Here is a 27128-nt window from a genome sequence, read left to right as displayed (position 1 = left end):
TAACACCTTACGATTTAATTTAGACATTGAAATATTATCATACACAGGCAGAGACAGAGGCAAGCTGTGAAAAAGTTCCACTGTTATGTATCAACGCAGCCACAAATCATCACTCTGAATTGATATTAAATCCATCCGTGGGAACTCAAGTCTCATTAGGCAGGCACATGATTAGTATCTTACAATTACAACCAGTGTTTGTGTAATGTCGTGTAGCGTTGTGTAGTACTTGTGTGAGTAATCATCCAAAGCCATGCAATGCGTCCTCCGGGTGCAGCCGGCAGCAGCTGGCCACTTCTGTGCTTGCGTTCGGGGGAAGAAGAAGTGACAAGGAGAAAGAAAGAAAAAGGAAAAAGAGGGCGAGGGAAAAGCATGCGGGCCAAAGACGAAGAAAACGGCGTGCCTGGGAAGCAAACACTCTTTATTGTGGAGTGCAGATGTCTACACGGTAGCAAAGAGTTGCTTCTTGGCCACATACAATTAGGCATCTACTTGAGCTAAACACCCTCCCCCCATTCATGAAAGAAGGAAAAAAAAAACAAAGGTGCGGAGTTAATGACCTCTTTCACTGCCATTGACGGCTTTAGACGTCAAACGATTTTTATTTTTTTTACTGTGCTGGTTGTGAATGTGTTAATGCGAGACTCATGTGAGGTCATTGTTTTCATCCAAAAATGTTCATGTAACGGCGAACTGGAATTGTCAGTTGACAAACAGCAGCAGGCGTCAACCCAAACAAAATGGCCGCGTCCTAATTGTGGGGCCGTACTCTTAAAAACCGCTGCGCCAGAGATTTCCTGTTTTAATTTCTTGTCAAATTACAACTGTATTACAAATATTTCTGAATCATTTTCAAATCCGCTATTACATTAGGTGGTTCTCCAAACATTACATTTTTTGAGGTAGTTTAATTCCAGTGAAAATAGACATTTTCTTTTAATTACATCTTCCGTCACATGAAACCTTTACATGAAACATTATGACATTTTTCTCGGAATATTACTGCTTATTTGCGTAATCATTTTTGTACTATTCTCTCATATTTGGACAATAGTTATATAATATTGTAACTTCATGAAATGTAAACTTACGAATTCTCGTAGCATACCAACTTTTTCTCTCGTATTTCAATATATTCATGTAACAATATTTTCAGTAGATACATCTTACTATAATTCTTGCGATAGTTTGATTTTATTTATAGGATTGCATACAATTACAAATGTATTCTCTTAATATTACGACTTAGTTTACGTACAATCACGACTTTACTCATTAAAACGTTTTTTTTTGTCAAATTAAAACGTTGCATTCTTGTCGTACACTGTCACATAAAATTACAACTTTACTTTCGTGATATTTGCTTTGTTCTTGTAATATTCTGACTTTAGTCACATAAATTAGGACTTTTCACCGTTTGCTCACAGGATTCTCGCACAGCAAAGCTAGTTGGCTACATGTTAGCATTATTACAAGAAATGCTAAGTTTGGCGTCGCTGTTAAGCACCGCCTCTTGTGGTCAGAAGGGACAAAATAGCAACTTTTGTAAGTAGTATTTCAAGCGTTCGAAGCAGTGATGCGGCTTCAATGCGTAGTTATGACATCATCAAATTTTTCTAAGGCAGTCTCCGAGGCGTACGGCCCCCCCAACATGAACGCTAATGTCGTGAGTTTAACAAAACTGAGGACAGGGGGTGGCGTTGTTGACATCTCATGTACTTTTTTTGAAACACACAAAATACTATAATTATCAAATATCCCAGTTAGCCACGTAGCCTTGAGTCCATTTCACCTGGTTTTTCTTTTCCCACCCGTCATTTGCTCCATTGTTAAAACTACTCTTATATACAATATATATCATTTGTGTTATTGCATTTCTTTCATCACGAGCATATTTCAGCGTAGCTTCAAACCAGCGTGGCTCGTGAACAACAATAGACTGCAAGCTCTGTTCAATCCTTTTTTTAAAAAAAAAAAAAATAGCAGAAAATCATTTGAATGTTGTTGGAATAAATAAATTAAAAAAAATAAGGTTCCATGTCCTGAAAGGTGATCAAATATTGGTCACTTTGTTGCAATTTTTGTGAACTTAAAGGACAAAAGTGCAATTTTTCGAACCATGTTATCATTAGCATTATTAGCATCCTTTTCCAAAAATGAAAATGCACGGAACAGAAGTGCCAAATTACACAAATGTATCCATCACAGTGTCTCGTAGCAAACTTCAGATACATACCACGCAAATATGGCCCGGCGTGGCCTCGACGCTGGAAGATGGGGCATGAAATGGAGTAATCTGATTGGACAGCTCACATTTGAATTATTATTTTTTTTTTTTAAATTCGATCTTTCTTTATGATATTTTTTCCCTTGTAATATATCGTCTTCATTCTCATTGTGACATAAAATTTTTACTTTGTTGTTGCCTTGCTCATTATTATGGTGGCTTAAAACATTAAAATTCCGACAGTTTATTATTATTATTATTATTATTATTATTATTATATTACGACTTTTTAGGAAACATCAAAAGTTCAATACAAGTTTCACAGCCATGTAAGTTATGAGATAAAATCAGAGTGACAGCATTTTGCCTACAAAATGAGAATTTCCCAGCCGCGCTTGTGTGATTTAGCGCTGAGGCCATGCCAGGTCATTGTTGCTTTGACTCGTGGTTAAAAGTTTCGTAGTCATTTGTAGCACCGACTTGCGGCCAAAGTCATTTTTTTCCCGAACTTACACGACCATGCCGGAACATCGTTCCTTGATAGTCTAGCAGAAAAGCCACTTTGACGCACGCTAGCATGATCACTATTCTCGTTGCGTTTAACCGACAAAGGAATCCAGCCTGTCGTCAACTTGCGCGACTTTAAAACTATAAAACAAAAAAACAACACAAAAAAAAAGATAAATAAAATAATGTACGATTTGGGACCAAGGCATAAATGGATGGTGCGAAACAAGGCACTTAGATTTTGACGAAAAGAATGCGGGGTTGGGTTCGATCTTTAGCCACCAGCATTTCCTGTCCAACCTGAAAACATACCGACTATGGCCTCTAGATGATCTATATCTATATACCAAATCTCTACAAAATATATTCATATATACTGTACAGCTATATATAGTGAAAATATCCCTCAGTAGATAAATAAACGGCTTGGCTTCTCTCTGGTTCACATTCTGCGTCCGGTCAGTCCGTTTTTGTTTTGTTCTTAAAGCATTAACCAGGCTAGCTTGTAGCTCGTTAGCTCATGCGGCTTTAGCGCGTTAGCATCCCTGCTAGGTTACTATGCGGCTGGCTTCTGCGGGGAGGCGAAGGGGATGTTGCCGTCGCCGCCGCGGGCTGGAGGTAACGTACGGAGGCGGCCGGCGGGGCGCTCGAGCGCTCGCCCTGGCTGAGGTTCCGCTTCCGCTCGCGCACCAGCGCCCTCTGGTGGCGCTTCATGCGCTCCAGCTGCTCCTCGGCGCTCATTCGGCCGCCGCGGGTAGGAGGCGGGGCGCCGCCAGGGTACTCGGGGGACAAACAATCCAAGGCACTCTTGGGTCGCTCCTGTGAGGAGACACAGATGATGATAAGGACAATGACATCCCTTTTGTCATTGTTTGTTTCATTTTTGGACTAAAAGCAACCGAAAGGTGTCACGGATATACAGCAAACCCACCACCATTTATTTATTTATTTATTTTTAAACAGTGTATAGATTTATAGCGTGGACCACTGCTATTAGCGGGGGATAGGGAAAATAGAGAAAAAAATAGATAAAATCTGCAATAACTGGCGAGATTTGAAATGCATTGGGGGGAAAAAAAAACTCCAATAATATGATTTTTTTGGTTTCCCCAAAAATCCCCCAAACTCTCAAACAACAAAAATAGCAACAAAAAATATTTTAAAATATATATCTGCCAATAGGTGAATCAGCGGTTGCCAAACGAGTGTGTGGAGATCTCTGCATTTTGTTCTGCGTACTGTTTATTTTGAGTAATTTTACTGTCGACCACTAGATGGCGACACTATTTCAATTGAAATTGAGAACAGGACCTATATTCAATCTCAGCCTAGTTGTTTGCTGAAGATTAATTAATTATTATAATTATTAATCCTGCTTTTTACACCATCAGAAAGTCACTGTGAGATCACTTTAGAATGATTTAATCCTGCTTTTTACGGCAACATAAAATCAAAGCTATGGGTTCATTTTAAGTTTGTCTGTTCGGATTTTTTTATTTTTTTTAAATCTACAATAATTTTCGTCTTCTCCATTGCTTCTCCAGAAAACGCAAGCTTTGTGGGCAGAGTGTAATAGGTGTGACGACTCACCCTATCCACAGCGGTTCCGGGGCATCTCCTCAGTGTGACAAAGGATGACAAGGAATCCGACTGATTCTTCCATGACGCGCCCGACAGACCTGCAAACAGATGACATGTTGGCTTCGTCGACAGAGTTGCTAATACGCAAGCAAGTGTTACTCAACAATACCTTTATGGTCAAGATACTGGTAGTCTGCATTGGTGTTGTGGTGAGTGATGGCCTGAAGCTCGGGTTCACTCAGGAAGGAACGCAAGTCAGTCTGCAAGTACACAAAAGGAAGATTTTTGGATTTTCAACATTTGTAAATTCAACAGTAAACTAGCTATGACACTAAAAGCTTGTGACAGTGAAATAACGACTTATGTCACACATTAGTTGCCATGACTACGATTACTTCTATTTCTACTTCTTTTTTTTATTATTCTTTCTTTTGGAGGACGGTCAATACTCAGTGGCTTCTGTCAACACGATTTGAGATTTTGCATGCGAGCTTGAGCGCTACTTCTCTTGCTTGGTCTTGGTTTATATAAAATAAAATAAAAAATTAAAAAATTTAAAAAAAGACTTATACTCCGAAGTGATATATATGTTCTTTATTGATTCATGGTGCATTTTTTTTGACTGGGGTGTAAATGGGGGGGAAAAAAAAGGGGATTTTAAAAAAAAAAGGGGGAGGGCAGATAAACACTTAAAGCAAATTACACTATTACACAAATTACACTACAATACACTAAAAGCAAATTTTAAAAGGAAAGCAATTGTGATCGTACCTTACAGTCTCCATTGGGGACGTAATGTCCACCTTCCCGGTCCCGCTTCCTCTCATCGGACTGCCGCTTGAGGCCTCGCACCGACATGTGGCGGATGACCGCCGACGCCTCCTTGGGCAGCGGCGGCACGGCAGGCGGCGTCTCCTCGTAGTCGTACATGCGAGGGAGCGGCGGACGGGGCGGAGCGCCGTCCTCTGCCTGGTGTAGAGGAGGGAAACAGGATCAATAGTTGTCAACTAATGTTGCACCTCTAAGAAGGTTTATTGTGAAAATGAAGACATTTTGGTCGTGTTTTAACAGCTTGAACGAGCTCAAAGTTGAAGGAGTTTGAAGTGAAAGCATTTTACGCAAGATAACAGACGGCTGTTACCTCTCATATCCGACGCCACTTACCCACTTGGGCACAAAGTTGGGAGGCAACGTTTGCGAGAAGACGCTCGGGACGGAGCTACGGGGAGGCGGCTGGATGTCGGCACTGGAAGAAGGCACGCTGGGCTCTGACACGGAAGGCACTAACTTCCTCTCTACAAGCAAGTCAACAATTACCAATGAGGTACACAGATTTGTACATCATTTTTGATCATTTTTTTGAATGTACAGTAAATTTTAAAACTATATTAATAAAAGTAGTTTTAAAATAATTTAATAAATTACTTAAAAAATTTAAGCTTTTAGACAAAATTGAGAAGGAAATTAATGACATATAAAAACAATTTTAAAAGATAGGTAGACAGACTTGAAATCCACCCAACCAACCTGGGTTCTGCACAGAGTCGATGGTAACTTTGTAATTGGCTTTGCTGGCGCTCAATCCCGCCATCACGTCCTCGATCCTCCACAGCTCGCGCTTCATCTCGCCTTTTTCCTGCTGTGTCATTGCACGCACGCGCGCACAAGAGTTTTACGTGTGGAGATTCTGCACTGTCCGCATACAATTTGGGAGCTCACCTGCAAGGTGCCGCTGTGGTTCATGTGGGTCTGCAACGCCGCCCTCAGCTGCTCCACCGACGTCTCCAGCCAGCCGTACTCCTCCCAGGCCTGCGTCATTTCCTGCGGCAGATCGGAGCAACACTTTCTTGGAAAAAAAAGTCAGTCTTTGGTTTCTCAAAGAAAGGTTGGTGACTCGATACGGGTACACGTCTGTGTGTTTCAATATAATAAGTATGGCATACAAAGTGTCTTATTAGATGATTCTGAATGATGCTTCAAGCATATTTAAAAGTCATTTAAATAAAAAAATTATATGTTCATGACTTTAAATGAATTTAAAATGACTTCATAAAAGATGTCTAAAAGGATTTTCAAAAGAATTTGAAAAGAAAACCTTAGAAAGGTATTATACCCCAAATTTAATTTTAAGATATTTTGTGACTTGTTTCAACATAACATAACAGGAAATTTTAAATAATTAAAACAAATGAAAAATAAATTGTTGCATAAAAATTAATAAATATAAAAAAAATTCAGTTGTGAAAAAGAATATAAAGCGGGGAATATACCAATATTTATTTCTAAGTTTATTTAAAAGACATTGTGAAATGAATTTAAAAATATAACAATGGCAATTTAAAAAATAAACATATTTTATATTTAACATGAATAAAAATGTTATTTTTAAACAGAGTACAAAAATAAATTGAAATCAATAAAAAAATTAACATAAATGAACAAAATGTATATAAAAATAAAATTTAAAAAAAAATCAGTGGAAGAATTAGAATTTTTGAAGGAAATTTATCTGTACAAGGAATTTAAGAAAACCCATTAAACCAGCAGAAAGTGTGCAATGGTAGCTAACGGGGAGGGAATAAAGCCAAAACGGGTTTGTACCGTGGAGAGTCGGGATATCTGGGCCCTGATGGAGACCAGGTCCTCCTGCAGGAGTCTCTGCTGGTAGGCGATTTTGTGCATGTGGGCAGGCTGCTCCTGGAACAGCTCCATCTGCTGGTGGGACACGTCCAGCACGCTCTCCAGCTTGTCCTGAGGGTTGGGCCGTGTTATTTACGTTCAAAACGCTTGTCTGGCTGCTCCATGGCAACACGCCTTCACCTTATCCTTCTTCAGTGAGCTGATTCGCACTTCCAAGTCCTTCAGTATCTTGTCTTGCTCACACAGCCGACTCAGCTTCACCTGCAGGGGGCATGAGAGACCTTTTGAGTTAGTATGGGAGTCCTAACAGGTGTGAAGGTGAATAGGTGTGAAGTTTAGTTTGACATTAAGACCCAACTTCTTCTGCCAAGCAGGTTTAGGCTGGCATCATCAAATTATCTACCGGCCGCGGCAATATTCCGCCTATGTTGTCTGTCAAAGGCAAAGACGGATCATCGCCGGAACTCGTGTTAGGTCATTACACAAAAGTGGATGAGTCTAGCAGACAATTTGAATTACAGTCAGGGAGGCAAAGCGTCTCATTAATAAAAGTGTGATTATGCCGGAGCAGAGGTTGCTTCACTTTATCAAGCCTGAACATTCGCGGGATAGTGTTGCGTCTGGAACAAAGTGCTCCTCCGTGTAAGAACGTGAACTGGTCACCAGATGAATAATTGATCATGCTTTTTTTTAAAATTCTATTTAATCCACAGTGCCGCTGTTGGATGTCATCCGTGTATTCATTCTACACTCATAAACATGGAGATGCAAAAAGTGTTTGTCCTCGGCCGTTGCAAGGCAAGGCAAGGCTCATGTTTCATAAACAGTCAGAGCTATCATCTAAAAAATATGTGTATTTTCATTACAAAGGAAGAACTTTACATAACTCAAGATCAAATATGAGTTGTTATATGAATTATGGTCATATGAGGTGAATAAAAGTCATAGTAGTTAAACGGTGACTAAAAGTTGGACAAGTTATTGTATAAGATGACTTGTATATTGTACTAGTAGTTACATTGTAAATCAAAGTTGCCACTAGTTTTAAAGTGAATTAATCTTGTACTAGTTATGAAGTCACTTAATATTGTAATTGTTATAAGGTGAACTATCCATCCATCCATACATCCATCCATCCATCCATTTTCTGAACCGCTTGTTCCTCACAAGGGTCGCGGGGTGTGCTGGAGCCTATCCTAGCTGGCTTCGGGCAGTAGGGGGGGGTACACCCTGAACTGGTTGCCAGCCAATCGCAGGGCACACAGAGACGAACAACCATCCACACACACAAGCACTAAGGTGAACTAATCTAGCACAAATTATACGATGATTTGTAGCAGTTAAGGTGAATTAAAGTTGCAATCTTATGGTAAAGTGAATTAAAGAGTCAGGGATTTAATGTCAATGAATGTCAATTAAAGTCATACTCACATCCACGTCACTCTCTGCGACTTTGACGGGCTTCCCAGACGCCTTCAGCGTTTGACTTCCGGCTACCTGAAAAAGGATCGAGCCACATTTCACACGTCCGAAGCGTAAAATGGCGCGGAAACGACGCAGATTGAATGCAGACCGCGATGCTGTGACGCAACCTGGCGTGCATGACGACAACAACAAAATATATGACAATATCGGCTGTTGCCATGGAGACCACGATGGACACTTTGAAGCCCACAAAATCCCGAACGACTCAAAACGGGACGCTCCATTTCAAGTACAGTAAATGACTGACAGGGTTCTACTGCGTTAGCATAGCTCACTCATACCATTGGCCAATGGGGGGAGTGGGCACTTCTTAATGGCAGCCCGTTTGGGCAGCATAGAAACATAGGGAATTAGTATAGGTTATCTAGTGTTGGCACCACAACAGAACATGTACTTGCGCCCTCTGCTGGTTTAAAAAGTCTTAAAAATTAAAATAATCCAATCATGGGTGGTGATTTCTCACTGCAGCCCATTTAGGCATCTGAATTAGTGGGTCCAATTTGTGTGTTGCTGACCGCAAAAGAAACATGTACTATTATTATTTAGTGTTTTATTAAGTTTGCAACCTATTTAGGCAGGAAGCATCGTAAATTCAAATGAATTGCACCCTGACCTGATTGCCAGACTTGTACATTTATAAAACTCTACATGATCAATTAAGTTCAGTACAAAAAAATATTGCATAATCATGCACACAGATTTTTTTTGTATTTATTGTTTTGGCAGCCCGTTTAGGCAGGTGAAAAACCTGAGTATCAGCCCACCATGTTGCTGGAATCATGACAGTTACTTTGTACATCTTTGCTTGTACCTTGTTTTTGTGTGCTGCCCGTTTAAGCAGAAAACTACGCTTTGTAGTACTGCAGTTCCAATTTATTGCATTCTGTGTCGTTGTTGCTTCCATTCAAAAAGACACATTACACTTGTGATTGAGCTGTGTGGCCAAGAAAATCTAATTAAAAACAAAATTGATAACTCAAAAACAATGGTGCCCATCTAACCAATGCCAGTTATCAATCAGGTGTTATGATAACCCAGCAGAAAGCCCCCTGCATCATGGCAACACAAGGTGCAGCGTTTCAGAGATGGCGCTAGAAGCAACTGGCCAATTTTCCCACCACCGAGCCACAGCCACATCAGCCACAACACATGCACTGCCGAGCCGTCCCATGCCCACTTTTGCGACTTCTACAGTACATCGCTGCCTGTGTATGTGTGGCAATGAGTGGGAGGACAGGGGGGGGGGGGGGGGGGGATGGGGACACATGGCGGCAAGACACGTGATGCTGTTCAAGAGTCCATTGAACAGTCGCCTTCACATGCACGAGCACGCTGTATATGGAAGTAGACGCGCGCGCGCGCACACACAGAGCTTACGGTTAATAGGGGCCTGAGAGGCCCAGCAGTGCAGTGCAGTAGCAAACTGTGAACTGCGAGGATCAGGGGCTCTAGAGCTCTGATCTGCGAGTCAAGAAAAGAGCTGCAGTCACATGATGGCGGCCGGTTATTCTCATTATTATTATTATTATTATTATCATTATTTGTGAGCTGCATGGTTGCATTTTAAGTAGTAACAGAGCTGAAGACGCACTGGGCTCACATGCGTAAAGGGGTGTTAAAAGTCAGTGTAGAGGCAACCAATAGAAAAACAAATGTCTGACCTTCAGGTCCAGATAATCCAGGTCCTGCTTCAGCTGCTTGTACGTGTCATCCACCTGCAACCAAACAACATTTTGATTTGATTATCATCAAAGTGAAATGATCAATTGTGTGAATGCTGAGAGATCAGTGTGCTGTAATGTTGGAATTTATTGAGCACCTTTACAGCTAATATATTGAGAGATAAATGCACACGTCTCAGCGTTCACACTCAAAGTGATATTCACAGGGGTCACAAAAAAATGTTTCAGCCCATTTATAACATCATCAGTCCCAGTCCAGCCAACGTCACTTCCAGTCAGCAAAGCAGCAAAAGCAGCCAGGGAAGCTACATGCCAAACGACCAAAAAAAAAAAAAAAAGCACCACACGGAAGCCGACCAGCCAAGAGCACAACACGCTGCTCCCTCTTTGTACATGTGAACCCGTCCCATGATGACTGATGAGGATTTTCAGGTAGAGGCTGCCACGAAACTCACTGCTGACTGACACCTATCCACAATGTTACTGTTGAGAAACTGTTGAGTAGCTTCATCGAGTGAGTCTCCATTAACACCCCAAAAAGTCATAGAAAAAAAATTGATAGCTTGGTTTAAAACATTTCAACAAAAATTGCAGGGAGCTTCCAGGGTTGTGTTAAGCTAAATTAAAAACTAAGCAAGTAAATAGTTCCCTAAAGTTTAATACTGTAAATAAAGTTTACCAAAACTTCAACATAATTTCTTAATTAATTATTTTTTTTAAATAAAAAGTGCAGGGAGTTTCCAGTGTCAACATTTGAGTTGTGGAAATTTAAATAAAACCAAAAAATGAAAAGTTCCCTGTATCTCTCTGAGCGACAAATTCATGTGAAATGCGAATGTAGCTAATTTGGAGTTTTCGTCAGGGCTTGTAAAAGGTTTCAAAAGATCCTGGCAGACACTGAAAAAACGTCTTAATATGTTCAAAATGTCTTTGCGACAAGTAAAAACTGTGTGCGAACATCTTACAAATCCTGATGAAAACCCTAAATTCGCTACATTCGCAATTCACCACTCAGCGACATACCAACTTCATTGGCGTTCAGATTCGTACAAAGGCCAACACCGATATTTGTTAAAATGCCAAATATCGGCACCGATAATCCGGTCTATCCCTACGAAGGAAATGCTTGCTTTGTCACAACACCGTAACTCCTAAGTTTTGACGTATTGCCACAATTAGCTTTTAATAACTGGCATGTGAATGTTTGGATAAGCTGCTTACAAGGTGAAGACACACTGCTATGCTAATTGACAACTGTAATTAGGTGGCTCAGTGATGAAAAGCTTCCTCTGCGAGTGAAAATGCAATTAAATCTTTATGGGTGTTTGCTGCATGGAGGGATTAGTCTAGTCTCAGAATCTCCAGAAATCTCCCTTTAAATTTTTAATACATTTTGGGGGAAAACTGGCCGAAGTGTGTACCCACTTGCTTTGTCGCAACTCCCTAGCCACACCCCTGGCAACCTCTACCAAGCCTCACTATGATGAAGGCGGTCGGGCGGGCCGCCCACCTGCGTTTCGCCCAACAGACTGAGGTGGGTTAGCGTAGGAGGGGGGTCGACGGCGAGGAGGGTGCCGGCGGTCGACAGGCCGTGGCGTTGCAGCTGCTCCAGCGTGTGCTGGCGGGCGACCGCCATCTTGGCCTGCTGCCGGCGCAGCTGAATGAGGAGCAGGGTGAGCTCATCGGGCTGTCCGCCGTCGGCATTTTCACCACACACACACCAGAGGGTTAACATTGACACCGAGCAGTACACTTCACGTTGGTAGGGTACTTTTTTATTTTTATTTTTTGCAGTTTTGTCAGAAAATGTGAAGGCTACGGAATTATTTTACCTTGCCTAGCACTACAACTGGTACATCAAATGGAAGGCGTAATCTTCAGCATGGTGCAAATCTAATGGTAATTTGGCTTACAACCCCACCATTGACTTGTAACCCTATTTTGAACCCCTAGCAGAGTCTTGAAATTCTAATTTGAGATTGTTTGAAACCCCAATTCATCCATGACTTGAAACTCTAACCCAAGTTTGAAACCCTAACCCTGGCTTAAAACCATAACTTGAAACCCTAACGGCATCTTAAAAATACCAATTTGAAACTCTACGCCATATTTTAATCATGCCGGATTTGAAACCCTATTTTGAAACCATAATCTTCACTTGAAACACAAATTTGAAACGCGAAACCATGTTTGAAACCCTCATCCTGATTTAAAAAGCTAATGCTTGTTTGAAACCTAATTTGAAACATTTTATTTGTCTCAAAGAAACCCCCATTTAGATCCCTAACGCTGACTAGAAATTCTACTCTGACCTTGTTTGAAACTGTAATTTAGGTTTGAAACCCTAATTTGACACCGTAGCTCACCCCTAAAAGTGACTTGAAACCTAGAACCTTGTTTGAAATCCAAACCAAAAACTAAAACCCTAAATTGAAACACTACCTTGAAACCTTAATCCTTGTTTGAAACCATAACCGTGGGTTGAAACCCTAAACCCGGCTTGAGCCCTACCTCAGCTGAATTGAATTGCATAAAAGTAGAAGTTAGAGAATATTAGTATCGTTAGTATTATATGACGGTTAATTAATAACAGACAACAGGAATCAGAAATACATACATCTATAATATCGGTAGTTAAATGGATATAGATGTATTTTTTCAAAGACGATTTGAGTTGAGTCAGACGTACCGTTTTGCCGTGGAGGCTGGGCGCACTGACCGTGTGCGTGATGTAGTTTGACGGCGGCAAAGAGCGCCTCTCCAATGTGGACGCCTGCAGCACACAAAGCCTGTTTAAACATTTAATACTATTTGAAACCTGAACTGAGTCTTGAAACCCTAATTTGAAAGCATATCCCAATCTCGAAACTCTGAATTTGCTAACCTAAATCCTGGCTTGAAACCGCAACCCAGACTTAGAACCCTAATTCGAGAGTAGCTGATTTTACCTTGAAGATCTGAGACTTGGTCCTGCGCGGTGAAATGGCGAACATGCTGTCCACCACCGACACGCCGGCCGAGGGTCTCACCGTCACGCGATCAACCGGCGTGTGCGGGCGGCGGGCGGGCGACAAGGTCCTGCTGGCGCCCGGCGGCGGGATGTCGGCGGGCGACGGCGGAACGGACACGCAGCGCGGCGGCCCGTTGTGCTTGGCGGCCGGAGGGACGGTGGACGGCGGTCGGGCGCCGAAAGGGTAGTCCGGCGCCGGCGTGTAGAGCGGCGCCGTGGGGCTGCCGTGGCGGTACTGCTGGCGCTGCTGCCACTCGTACAGCTGCAGGACCGTGTTGGAGCTGGGGCCGCCCAGCTCGGGGGTGAGGTGGAAGTGGCTCAAGCGGTCATGAGCGTACTTGTACTCGCTGAGGCGTGCCGGCGGGGGGCTGTGGCGGGGGGTCTTTGGCAGGGTCTGGTGTGCGTAAAGAGTGCCGAACTTAGGCTGGGCTGGCGGCGTTCGGCGGGGGAGGGTGTTGTCTCGGGATGGCGGACTGTCACAACACAACACAACACGCACAGAGCATCTGTGGTAATAGCACGTATAATTACTTGGTATCATTTCTGCCACCTACCCTTTGTGTTCTGCTTTCTGCACCTTGACCCACTGCTCCACCTGGTCCAGAGTACTCCTCCTCCTCCTCATTTCCTGGGGGGCTTCCGGTGCCCTCTGGTACGTCCCCGCCGCGATCCCGTTGGGCTCCAAGATGGGGCTGGGCGTCTCCACCAGGCCATTCCTGGCGCCGACACCCGGGGGCAGCGTTGAGGCGGATCGCGAGGGAGCTCGAGACGGCACCCTGGACACGGGCGCCGACGAGGACATGTGGTTCGGCGGCGGGAGGGCAGTGGTCGTAGGGTTGGCGGGGAGGGAGGCGTGGGTGTCCATCTCCGTGGCGACTGGAGAATCTTTGTGGAAGCTGCGGCGTCCATCGGGGTCATGATGGATGGGCTCCAGAAGAACCTCGTGGACGGCGGCAGGTCGCTGGGGTTCCGGAGCCTTGTGGTTGTTGACGTGGTTGGTGTGCGTGACGGTCTGATGACGCATCATGTGGAAGTGATCCGACTGGTCAGATGGTCTGTGGGGAGTCAAGAGCCAATGAGTGACTTGGAACAATTCCAGACACAAGCTAGAAACCCTAATTTGGAGTCTGAGTCTGACTTGAAACCCTAATATGAAGCCCTATCCGAGAATTTAAACCATAATTTGAAATCCTAACGCTGACCTGACATCATAAATGTGAAGCCCTAACCTTGACTTGAAACAGTAATTTGAAATCATAACCCTGACTTGACACCCTAATTTGAAGCTCTGTGACTTTAAACCCCATTTTGAAGTGTGACTTCAAACCCGAATTTTAAATCCAAACCTAGGCTTGAGGGCCTAATTTGAAAATCCTAATACTAGGCTTAAAACCCTAACAATGTCTTCAAACTCTAACTTGAAGACCTAACCCTATCTTGAAACAGTTATTTTGAATCATAACACTGATTTGAACCACTAATTTGAAGACCTATCCATAACTTCAAACCCCAATCTGAAAACCGTAACCCAGTCTTGAAACCCCAATTTGGAGTCTAACCCTAACTTGACACTTGAACCCCCAATTTGAAGCAGTACCCATGACTTGAACCTGTAATTTGAACTGGTTTGACAACCCGAATTTGTACCTTTAACAACGGCTTGAAAACCTTATTTAAAATCCTAACCTGACTTAATAAAACCTAAATTGAAGCCCTATCTTCAAATCCTAATTTGGCACACAAACACTGACGTCTAAGCCTAACCCTTGATTGGAACTGCCTTCACCTTTACACTTTACTAAACACAAGCATCAGTCCAACTTTGTTACATATTTAATGTACGGTAATATCAGAACACGCCCCCACTCCCAACTTCCTCTTCACCAACATACACACACCGCATTGGTAACTTACATATGGGACATCCAAGCGAGTAAAAAAACCCATTTCAGTGGCTAGATGACTGTCATTTAAAGTCAATGTACCTCAGGCCAAAAGCAGCATCTGAATGCTTCACTGGGATTTTAGAGCTGCCTGCTTTAGGCCAATGGTTTTTAATTGACTGTGTGAGGGGAGCGCATGTGGTTGTGTGTGGATTTCGTACTGCTGTCGTTTTGCCAAGAAGACTTTGAATTTAATTTCGTCTGACCTGCCTGTTTGGGGACTCGCTTACCGAGCAATTTAAAGCTCCACTGCTTGTGTTCAGGAGGGATGTTGGAGGGTTAAGTGACGGTCAGGTCAGCCGCAGAGGACAAACAGGAATATGATCGAACCCATTTGGAGTTCAACCAAAATCTTTCAGGAAATAAGGACTGCAACACTGTGTGTCTGTGTGTAGGATTGCATTTGTGCATCTGTCTATGTCTATCTGTGTGTGTGTTTGTGTTCCTGACCTGCCGCCGGTGTCGACGGGACCTTTCATGTTGGCGGCCTGATTCATGGCCCTCAGCCAGGTGTTCATGTCCTCCTGCGTGTCGGCGCTGAAGTAGTACGTGCGCATGCCCGGGTGCTCCGCCTGTGAGCCAATCACAGAGTTGCTTTTGTAAATGCGCGAACCCCTGCCCGGGTGGCCGGCCTGTGGAGGGGGCACAGAGAGCACAACAAAAGGTGTCACCACATCGAACGACCGGAGAGCCGATGAGGAGGCGCCGAGTACACCGATCACACCAAAAAAAAAAAACGACAAAGACGACAGTGCCAGCCAGTCACGACCAACAATGACACAGTTTTTGACCAATGACAGGGAAGGAACACAATAAACAAAACCCCAAAATTGTCCTCACTAACGTTTGTTTGCTCATGAGGCTATTTTTGTATATGAATTGTGTGTGTGTACTTAGAGAGAAGAAATGCAAACAACCTTACAAATGTCTTCTTGTGAGACTAAGTGCACTAAAACATACAAAAAATGAGCAGTAAATGCTATTCAGGATAGACACTAAAAATACTACCCTCTATAGAGTCTGTGTCTGATTAATACATAATTAATTTGTTTGTTGGATTTCGCCAGCAAACTGCCATAAAGTGACTCTTTCATCATGCATAAATGCTTTATATTGTTTCAAATATATTTTGCATAAATATTCCAACAATGTGAAGACAAGATTAAATATAGAACACAAATAAATCACTTGTGCAAAAGTATTGAAACATCAAGCCATAAAATCAATTAATTAATGACATTTTTCCCTCCACTGGCTGTCGCTGAAAGGGTGTCTTTCAACAACACCTAAGGGAGTTTAGCGGAGTGCTTTTAGTGTCTGCGTGGGTGACTAGCACGAGAGTAATAACCGTGGAAAAGTAAGAGGTGGCTATTAGTTTTCTGGTCCATTGACGTCCAAAAAAAAAACCCAAAATCCAACGTTGCTATTGTGAGAGAAGAATGCCTGCAAGGGAGATTGTTTATCTGCTCTCAGTAAAAATGCTGTATTATTTTTTTTTCCCTGGAATTTGGTTGAACTTTATGAGGCCGGAGGGGGACCTATAGAGAAACAACCATTCACACCCACAAGAGAGCAACCTGGGTTCAGCTTTCGGCCAGACTGCACATGTTCTAAAAACTCAGTGTTGGCTGGCTCCAAACGCAGCCGCCTCTTTCCCACCTTGCTGGCACACAAACTAACCACTCGGACACCCCAAGGTGGACATGAAACATGTCGCGTAATCACAGGGAATATGCAGCCGTAACTCTCTGCACATCTATTATGCATTGGCAGGACAAGACGGACTGCTCGATTGCACTGGAACATTAAGCACAGATTGAACATTAACATCAGGAAAATAGTCAACAGTATGGATTAGGTTAAATAAAACTTGCACCTAGATAAACGTATAAGAACAAACCATTCTTAAAGGCAGGGTCTTCCGTTTTCACTCAGGAAAATGCACTTTATAAATACAGGATGTATAGCCATGAAATCCTTCTCAATCGACACCTCTGGGTTTCTGTTAATGTGTGGTGGTGATTGTTGAAAATTGTTCTATGAGTCAAGTATCCCTTTAAAGAAAAAAAAAAAATGTAATTATTATTTACCTCTACATTGCATGATGTGACGCTTTTACGTAGCTAATCGCCATCCCGCCTGGCTTCCTTTCACTCGCCTCGCTTTACTTTCCATTCATCGCTTCCTTCCCGTCCTTCTCACACACGCACACACGTCAGTCTCACGCTATTTAAAGAGAGCATTGTGCTCGTAAAGATAAGGCCGAGCGCCGCACAGCTCCTCCTGATAAAAGGTGCATTCTCCCAAACTGGGGATTGATTTTTACAGTGGGAAAAAAAAAACATCCAAATGGAGACAATAATAGCCTCTGGATGTCTCCCTTTCAAGTCTGCTGCTTTAATGGAATAAAACACAGTCAGTGCTCTCTATTTGTAAAGACGAATAAATCTGGTTCGGAATATAACACCTTTGAAACACTCTTCAGTATGTATCTTTTTTTCCCTGAAGGGCGGAATATGTCCAAAATGTTGTTTTTTTCGTTTTTGTTTTTTGCTTTTTTTCTATAAAGACACAGGTTGGGGGGATTGCCTTTAACCTGGATTTAAAAGCATTTATACTTGGGGCTGACTTCCCTTCTGTTGGCAGTTTATGCCATTTGCATGCAGCATAGCAGGTAAAAGCTGCTTCACCATGTGTGCTTTGAGCTCTGGGCACCACTAATTGATCTGAGTCTGCAGACCTCAGAGCCCTTCTAAGTTTATATTCAATTAATATTTGTTTAAGGTATTCAGGACCTCAACAGGACAAACAAAAAAACACCCCCACCCAAACCCCCACCCACACACACACACACACACACACACACACTACCATAAAACCTGGCAGATATAAGGTTGGGGACCACTCCACTAGCGGACTGCATGCAGAGGAAAGGCAGATGCAACTTGGAACAAGAAGCCCCACGAAAACCCACAAATGTCAAAGTACACAGACAAAGAAAAAGTCAAACACAGCAACAACAGCAAGTCGATCATTATCATGCACAAGCGACAATGTGTAATGTACTGTATGTTCCCACATCCGACAAAGGGGGAGAGAGAGTACCTATTTTATGTGATGACTGTCAATGCGACACACTCGCAGGGTTGTGCGGGAGGGGTGTCCCCGTCAGGCAGCCAACCAATAAGAAGAGAGGCAGGTGGACGTTGCAGGTTTAATTGTCACACTCATCATACACTAACTGATCAGCCCTCACCTGCAGTGCATAACTTACACCAAAGCCACTACTAGAGATGACACAATGCTGATTAATTACACATTATGGTTATGAAAAAAAAATAAAAAAATCATTCATAAAGTCAAATACTTAGTAGCAACCCAACCGAGCGACAATTTACAAGTAGGAAAAAAATAGGGGCACTCATAAGTTAAGGTACCACTGTATATTTAAATCTATTTGTTTCAAGTGCCTTTGGCAAATGAAAAACTCTAAAAAAATAAAAAAAAAATAAAAAGTATCAACATTTTACAGTAGGGGTGGGAACCTCTAGGTACGATACGATACGATATGCGATACAAGGCTCACGATAACAACGATATGACGATACCATGATTATCGATTTTGGTCAGGTAGTAAGTCCAGGATAAACTGCGACAAAACTATTCAAGACATAAACTGATGTTTTTTCAATGAGAAAATAGTTTCTTTTTGCACCATTCTCCGCCTGAAGACTTCCGTAAATTTACCCGCCACCCTTTTGAGGTGCTCCTCCTAGTGGCCCAACTAATTGCTCAATAAGTAATAAACAATGGAGCCGTTATAGCAGCTATATGTTAACTACAAACATCGATAACTGGCGTAGGCATATCGATAATTGATCGGGAGACAAAGTATCGCAATTTATCGTGATATCGAGATATCGTCATACTCCTGCTTTCCAGTAAACCTGACCTGGAAGTGACAAACATCTTGAGGAAATGTTGCTTCTTTATTTGGAGAACTGTGCCTCAGCGGTTTCCCATTTATTAACAGCGAGAGAGTGAGAACAGGTGCTAAGGAATACTTGAAAAAGTGGTTTTCAATTAAGCGGTTTTAATAAATGTAAATATGTTTAAAGTATGTGGAAGCGGTAAAACCATCAGTTACCAGCTAATTAAACAGCAAGACAGGTTCATGCCATTCCTCATAATCTGTCAAATTCCATACAATATGTCACACTTAAGTCTGTGGATGCTTGTTTTTGTAAATATAATTGTATTATTTTGTGGTTATCTTCCAAAAAATAAAAAATAAAATAAAAAAAAAGATATATTGAATGGTGTGAGTGGTAACTCCTGTCAAAAAAAAAAAAGACTGAAAGTGCTGCTCAATTATGTTGAAAATATTTATCACGATTATTTATGGTATTAATTGAAATCAAAATTAGGACGATCTTTTATTGTTTTGATACAAAACAAGAAAATGTTTAAATGTAAAATTAAGACAAATAAAATTCTTTGAAACACTATAATTATGCAAGTTCCTATTGGATGAAACAAAATGTATTACATTAGTTACTTTAAAATTTTAAAAAGATGAACATGTATAAATTTAAACAACTCAACTATTTTTCTTTTTTTTTGGTTTTGTTTTACGACTATGCTGATTTTATAATTATGGAGTGTAATAATTGTAATTGAATAGCCCTAGCGACTGATTTATTTACCATTTCACCTGCCAAGTATTGTAGTTACTAATCATAACAGGTGACAGTTTTACGTTTTCATTGGGGGGCATAAATCCCTCATAATAAATCGGTCACTATTTAACACAAGTTATACTCTCCTCCTCCCTATTATCATCTAACTAATTACACCATAACAAGTCTTCAAATGAGCTCGGCTGTTTGGGATTCCTCCAGTCGCGGGTGTGCATGTTTTCCCTTCAGCGCCACTTCCAAAAATAAGCCAGCCACATTTTATTTATAGCCAGAGGCGTAGAATCCCAAACGTGATCCAGCGTGGCGGCCGTAATCAGCTCACACCACGGCATGCCGACAATAGCGCATTCAAACATAACAATATCAATTAAAATATGACTTTGACATGCGGCGTCCATTCATTGTAGCAACAGCAAACTAGCTAGCATTCGCATTAGTAAGAGTTCTGTTATATTTTTTTTATTTTTTGTTTTTGCTAAAATGGATGAAGTAAATTCTATCTTAAATAATTTGTTTGCTGGATATTGGTAACATAAAATTATAATCACATTTAAATGTTCAATTTTTAAATAAATAATTTGTTAATCTTTTTACAAGACTAAATAAAACAAAACACGAGAATGAATTATTTAATTAGTAAAATAAATTCTACATGCTGCACATAAAAAACAAACAGGAGTTTTCTTGAAAAATATGATGAAAAAAAGACAAAAAATTCACAAGAAAATACTAATTTAAACGTCTGTCAGCTTCCAAAAAACAAATGTGACACCCCCCCACACTATAATAAGAGCAAGTGTATAATGTTGTTGTATCCCTCGTACGCTAAGTCCTGTTATAGAATTGTGCCAAAGGGAAATCCATTCCTCAGAGGCATCAGTATTAAAAACCTTCTCTGACAGCCAGAACAAATTTCACTACAGCAGGTGCTCGTTGCCAAATCATGCCGGAGGGCTTTGCCCCTTAACAGTAGTAAAAACATATCTAATATTAACACATGGGCCAAGATGATCCATAAAGACATTACAATTATGTGAGGGCAGTATGAAAATCGAGTTGGGAGCTACTTCTTTTGGAAATCGTCTCAAACTAGAACGATTTATCATATTTATTAAACGTCACAATGTCTTGTGTATTTATGTTAGCCTTTGCTTGGTATTGGCATCAAATGCTTTAAAAGGGTGAAAAAAAAGAGAAAACGTTACTTAAAGCCCTTTTACACTAGTTGTATGGATATTACAGCAAACTGAGCTGTATTTATACTTAATTGTTTATTACTTGCCACAGCCCAAGAGAAATCATTTAAAATCTCAGCCTCCTTTTCTTCCTGATTTGATGTTAATTTTCCATGCTGCTTTTCGATTTGTTTTCCTTTTCACTCATTGATTGCTCCTTTTTTGTTGATGTAATGTGGATATCGCCACTCTGACAATCTAATTTCCCTCACGGGAAGAATAAAGTACGTTTATTAATCTACCGCACTAAATGTCTGCTCCTTGATGAAGCGCAATTAGTGCAAGATTGGTGATAAACTGGTGCAGATAATCGATCACACTGCCGAAAGTTGCACATGTTAACCACAATTCTGACTGGATCATATTTGATACTCAAGGTTTTGAGGCTTCAAAGTCATTAGTGAGATTTTTTTTTTCCCTTAATGGCCAATACATCGGTGCTAAAAGTCACATATGGAGGAAAAAAAAATAAGATTGCTAATGAGAATTGCTCATAGCACGTGTGCTTTGACTAATCAAGTCTACTGTAAACTAATCAATTCTCTTTCAGTGTCATTTAGTTAAATAAATCACTCAAACTTAAATGTGATTAGTATATTAAGAAGATGATTGACCGGTAAGGTAACAGGTTCAAAGGAAAGAAGAGTCCAACGTACCTTGAAGGCATACTTGCGGTTGATGTGGTCCTCGGGTCCCACGGGTGAAATGACATAGCTGGGAAGCGGAATGCTGCCCAGGACCGCCTCCTCTCTGCTGTCTGTGTTGGGGTGAGGGGAGGGGGTGGCGGTTATATTCGGAAGAAGAAAGCGTGAGGAGATGGTTGGTAAGAATTAAAAATATTTATCACCTGCTAATTTCATCAAATGTTTGGAAAACTTACTCTTGTGGCTTTGCTTTTTCCATTGTATTAATTAAACTGAGCAAACAATTTAACCGCAATGTGAAGGTCAACAATCTCCAAATATGCCAGCATAGTGGCTTTCCATCTTAATGAGTTTCTATAAATAACACTGGCTAAGTATTTGCTTCCACAGAGGTTACGTGTGTGTTTCAGGACTGCACAATTATCACATCATAAAATGTTGCAACAATAGAGAAGGACACCTGTGCCCGCCTGATGGCCCGGGTGCCGATAAAGCCGGATTAAAAAGGGGGAGGTAATTGTTTAAAAATAAGACAAGGACCTTTGGAGGAGACATTCCCTAAATGACGGTCGACAAGGGTTGGTGTTTTTATCTGCACTCTGACAACACACCCCCACTTGCGCGATGAGAAGTACAAGGGGGCCAGACGAGTCAGACGGCCTCAAATGTTCTTGAGCCTTCGAAGTCAAATAATTGAATGGGCAAGAGGCTTTTCATCTTGAGTGCCGAAAAAAAAAAAAACACCTTTGAAGTGAGGAGAAAAGGGCGCAAAAAAAAAAGAAGAAAAGAGATGGAAGAATTGATTTCCTTGCTAAAGGCGAGGAGGCGTGTCGGAAAGTGTTTGATTGACATGATGGAGATAAAATGACACATAAAAGTCGAAGGGAGCAGATGGAGGCGGATGTGAGCGTAATTCTTCATCTTAGCGAGACATTTCAGACAATTAATTATGCTTTCCAATACTTTTCTGTCCCCAGTGCCCATAAAAGCATGCTTGGATGATTTTGCAACACCTTGTGTATGAAATGACAAGCAAAAGTGAGTTTGTAAAAAAATGGAGTTTATACCTTTGTAGTAGAAGAGGCAGAATTCAGACAAGACGAACCACTTCCTCTTCCAAAGACGCATCCCAGAGCTGTCCTGCAAGGGGACATAAGAAAAAAGCAGAAACAGAGTCAAGCAGAGATAACAAGCAGGTGAGACTGATCGCTTGTCCTCGTGCATTGGATCAGTCAGACTGACGGCAATCAAGCAGCCTAAATGGGCACAACTGGGATACACGCCATGGCAGCTTCAGTTGAAAAAAAAAGACAAAAACATGTGGGTTGCATATCTTCAGATTGGAGTCAGGACTCATTCAAATGTTGGATAAAAATCGGATGCGCATTGGATACCTGCCAACCGTAAGTAGCCTGCGGCCCTGCTCTAAAAATAGCTCAGCAATGATGGGACATTCCAAGAGATGATTTGAGCAAATTTGTTATTTGCTAAGTTGTGTATCGAACTGGCATAGCCGTCCGCATTATTCAATACCCAAGTAGTAGCTCAGTTTCAAAAAGGTTGGTGACCGCTGCGTTATACACACCCACGCCACAATACATGCTGAATCAATACTACAGCAAAAGCACAATTTAATATGGTCTACATATGCACCATTAGGTGTATAGAACATTAAATATGCTACATTTGAGGTGAACACGTCACCATAACATTAAACATGTGGTAAATGTGCCACAACATTTGTTAAATAAGCTACATCAGGAGTGAATAGTTAATTGGATAATTAAAAAAAAAATGTCAATACTGTATACCAATGTTTTTTTTTTTTGTTTTTTTTTTTTTTGTTTTTTTATATTGTAGAAACGTGTACTGTGTGCATGCGTGCGTGCATGTCCAGACCTGTTTGTACAGCCATCCTCGGACCACAACAGGCACATTGGGGTTCCTCTTGATGGAATGCTCTCGCTTGCCGAAACTGTGCACCCTGCTGCCGCCAGAACGAGAACCCTGAAAAGAAAAAAGAAAAAAAAGAAAAAAAACACACAAAAAAACACGATTATGTGCTGTCTGTGCCATCAATGTCATTGAATGAATCACATTAACCCTCCTGTTATATTTAAGATCAATTTGCACCTATACAAGTCCACGTGCAATTTACTTGATGTTTACTGGCTACCTGAAAAGTCTACTTCTGTTTTAAAACAGCCTGAGCTCAAATTGTCTAAAAGAACTACACTGTGCACAGGACAAGATGACATACTGGAATGTTATCCATGTTCCCATTCATTGAGGCCGTAAGCATAAACCAACCAACACATGACGTCAACCACTCAAGGATGAAAAATATTTGGTGAGTTGGGGGTAACATTAATTTCTTATTTCGTATTTCTTATTGTAATGTTAGAATTGCAGATGAGGATCACAAATGAACCCATTTGGCAACCGACTGTAGTCCCAGCGGTGCTTTGTCTTCCAGCGTGGACCTTCGCCCACGCACCAGGATGATCTTTTTCAGGAAGCTCTCCTTGTTCTCGTTACATAAGCGCAGCCCCGCCGGACCCCCACACGCATTAGAATACCGGCGACCAACCAACTCAATAGGCTGTTACTGAGTGGGAGGTTTGACGAGCTTTAACATGACGTAAAGGCCACATTATGACAGTAGAAAGCATACGAAGTAAAGCACAAGCTCAAATGAATGCGAGGTCGTACGATTCGGAGAGTTCGGGAAAATCTTTTCAGATGAAACACTTCTTAAAGGTGCACAAAATTAGACCTCAATTCAGTGAGGGTGAGAGGATCAATTAGGCATTTGTTTAGCTTTTTCTTTATGGAGGACCAAAACTGCCAAAATTCAAAATAAATAAATGACTAAATAAATATATAAATGACTAAAAGTGAAAATAAAAATGAATATAAAAAAAAAATCAATCGAAAATTATATTTAAAAAAAATACAAATGGAAATAAATCTGTTTTTATTGTCACTTTTAGTTATTTATTTATTTATTTATTTAGTCATTTATTTATATATTTAGGCATGTATTTATCTATTTATTTAGTCATTTATTTATTTTGAATTTTGGCAGTTTTGGGCCTCCATATTTCTTTGGCTTTTTTAAGGGAATCTATGGATAAAGTGACATGAAGTACACTAACAGTATGAACTGTTACATATTTACAGTAATTAACTGAGTTTTACACTTTGCTAAAAATAATTCATTGGAATTCCCATCAGCTCATCCTCCATTACATGCATACAAATCACTTCAGCCTGTGCGCGTGTGCGTGCGTGTGCATGCCAGGAAGAACCAGCCTTGTCCAATGTGCACACATTCAACAAATCTCATTACACAATCTTCTGGTCTGATATTGCAGCAGAAAGCAAGCTTCGGGCACTGTATGTATTATGTACACACACACACACAGACACAGACACACCCCTACCCCCACACACAACAAAAACACGACACACACACACAGTGAGATTGTATGATTGAGTGTGATGCTACATGAGAGCTTCAATGAGAGTTTTCCAGAGCAACCAGTCACTAATTTCAGGCGATTAACTAATACTACTATTACAACTATATTTTTATGGAACAACACTGAACAAATAACACTTTTGGTAGTAAAGTGTACAGTTAGTATAACAATGTAAACAAAACGACTCATCACAGCCATTAATAGCTAAAGCAGTGGTGTCAAACATATGGCGTGCGGGCCAGATTAGGCCCACAAAGGAGTTTAATCCGGCCTGCAAGATGAGCTTGTAAAGTAAAAAATAAAAATAAAAAATTAGGAGTCGGACCAATTAATCAGCCGGGCACAATCAAAACGTATAAATTTGTGATTTCACAAGCACTCCTCAGATAAGCAATGCAACTTGTACATGGAATTTCCCTAGTCATTATTTTACACACCACCTCAAGTTATGTTAAAAAAAAAAAAAAAAACATCATAGACCGACATAAACATGTTAAATACAACACAAATTCAATTGCTGGTAATTTTGCATTTGTGTTATTTTTTTGGAACAATATATTAACAGTAGGGGTGCACCGATCGATCGGCCAGCCAATTTTTCCTTAATTTTAGATGATCGGTGATAAAAATAAACCGATCTTTTCCACCAATCTCATCTTCCTCTTCAGAAGTCTGAAAAAGTCAGTCACTGTCCTCCTCTGCTGAGATGACTAATAAGATTTTCATTTTTATTTGAGAGAACTACTTCATGTGCAGTTAAAACAACGCATTTGTATTATTTCGTCGATATTGTTCAATGTTTTGCTATAATACAAGATTGGAACACAGAAGGCATATGCTGCGTGTAATGGAAAAAAAAAAAAAATCGGTATCGGCAAAAATCAGGATCCGCAGGTCAGACTTTTTAAAAGCGGGGATCGGTGATCGGCCGGAAAATTGTGATCGGTGCACCCCTAGTTATAACTTCATTAACTGTGCCACACAAAGTATTGTGGGAACAATGTATATGCAAAACAGGTAGATAGATATAACACGGCCAGGAGCTCATGCAGGCAAAGTGTTGCCGCCTTCCATTTGTATTTGTGTTATTTTTTGGAACAATTATTTTTAAGTTATATACCATGATTTTACCAATCCAGCCCGCTTGGTAATATAGTGCCCTCCATGTGGCCCTTGAGCTAATATGAGTTTGATACACCTGATCTAAAGTGATGGCAACACGACCTCAAATGAAAATGTCCAAATTGGGGCTTAAGTGCCAATATGTTGTGTGGCTTGCAAGTACATAACCAATAAAAAGCATATATCTCCAAATTGTGTGCTTTTTCTTTGACTTAAAAGAGACAGAATAACAAAATAATTGAGTTTCAATTTTCAGCCCTCTATGCAAAAACACATACTCTCTCCAATCTTTTCAAGCACCAATGTTCTGTGCTGCATTTGCGGCATCTTTTTGAAACATGACTACTGACTGGTAAACTTGCCCCGAGCTACTCATCGAAAATAAAAAGAAACCCTTCCCCAGCTTCGATTGGGGAGGACAGGCCGGCTCAGGTGTGCTTTTCAAGTCCGTTTTATGCATTCATGTAGCAACGCCAACCCACACCAAACTTTGAAGTCTTAGCCGTCTAGCCTGTCATTAAAGAAACATAAAGAGGATGGATGATGTGCAAAGTTTTTTTGTGGGCAGAATGTGGGAAAAACAGCTTATTTACATCTATTTACTCATTTATAACAAATGATAAATTTATGCTTTTTCAAAGCAAGAAGTGAAGAGGTTGACATTATGCTAGCTTAGGAATCACATTTTGGGGGACTTGCACCAATTTTTGTAATGTCAAGTATCTGGATAAAATTGGATGTACATTAGGAGCCATGAACCTTGTACCGCTGGAAATTTACAAAAAGAAAAAACGAAAATCCCTGGATTTAAGTTAGATTGATCAACATGGAATATCTAGCATAACAGAAACGAAGAAAAAAAAATCG

The 27128-nt window shown here is 40.9% G+C and overlaps 1 protein-coding gene across 12 annotated transcripts in view; it reads right to left on the bottom strand.

Moving 5' to 3' along the window:
• LOC144016251 (pleckstrin homology domain-containing family A member 7-like) overlaps window positions 1–27128 on the bottom strand; it is an 87312-nt gene that overhangs the window by 3697 nt on the left and 56487 nt on the right. For 3 of the 12 annotated variants that reach the window (XM_077517123.1, XM_077517128.1, XM_077517133.1), the window contains 20 exons: window positions 23554–23661; window positions 22722–22794; window positions 21667–21767; window positions 15526–15707; window positions 13687–14187; window positions 13071–13605; window positions 12812–12895; window positions 11633–11809; window positions 10102–10155; window positions 9818–9901; window positions 8387–8452; window positions 7136–7216; window positions 6917–7066; window positions 6035–6136; window positions 5843–5954; window positions 5480–5610; window positions 5087–5284; window positions 4485–4575; window positions 4325–4413; window positions 3362–3553 (listed from right to left, as the gene is read on the bottom strand). In XM_077517123.1, the coding sequence (XP_077373249.1) occupies window positions 3362–3553; window positions 4325–4413; window positions 4485–4575; window positions 5087–5284; window positions 5480–5610; window positions 5843–5954; window positions 6035–6136; window positions 6917–7066; window positions 7136–7216; window positions 8387–8452; window positions 9818–9901; window positions 10102–10155; window positions 11633–11809; window positions 12812–12895; window positions 13071–13605; window positions 13687–14187; window positions 15526–15707; window positions 21667–21767; window positions 22722–22794; window positions 23554–23661 (3111 nt within the window). Of the gene's footprint in view, window positions 1–3361; window positions 3554–4324; window positions 4414–4484; window positions 4576–5086; window positions 5285–5479; window positions 5611–5842; window positions 5955–6034; window positions 6137–6916; window positions 7067–7135; window positions 7217–8386; window positions 8453–9817; window positions 9902–10101; window positions 10156–11632; window positions 11810–12811; window positions 12896–13070; window positions 13606–13686; window positions 14188–15525; window positions 15708–18180; window positions 18371–21666; window positions 21768–22721; window positions 22795–23553; window positions 23662–27128 lie in introns of those variants that run through there. The other 9 variants (XM_077517124.1, XM_077517125.1, XM_077517126.1 and 6 more) reach the window with 9 other exon arrangements.

The sequence above is a fragment of the Festucalex cinctus genome, chromosome 3 (genome assembly GCF_051991245.1).
Source record: "Festucalex cinctus isolate MCC-2025b chromosome 3, RoL_Fcin_1.0, whole genome shotgun sequence".
Classification (NCBI taxonomy): domain Eukaryota; kingdom Metazoa; phylum Chordata; class Actinopteri; order Syngnathiformes; family Syngnathidae; genus Festucalex; species Festucalex cinctus.
Note: the sequence above shows the minus strand (reverse complement) of the source record. Positions and strands in the feature narration are given on the sequence as shown.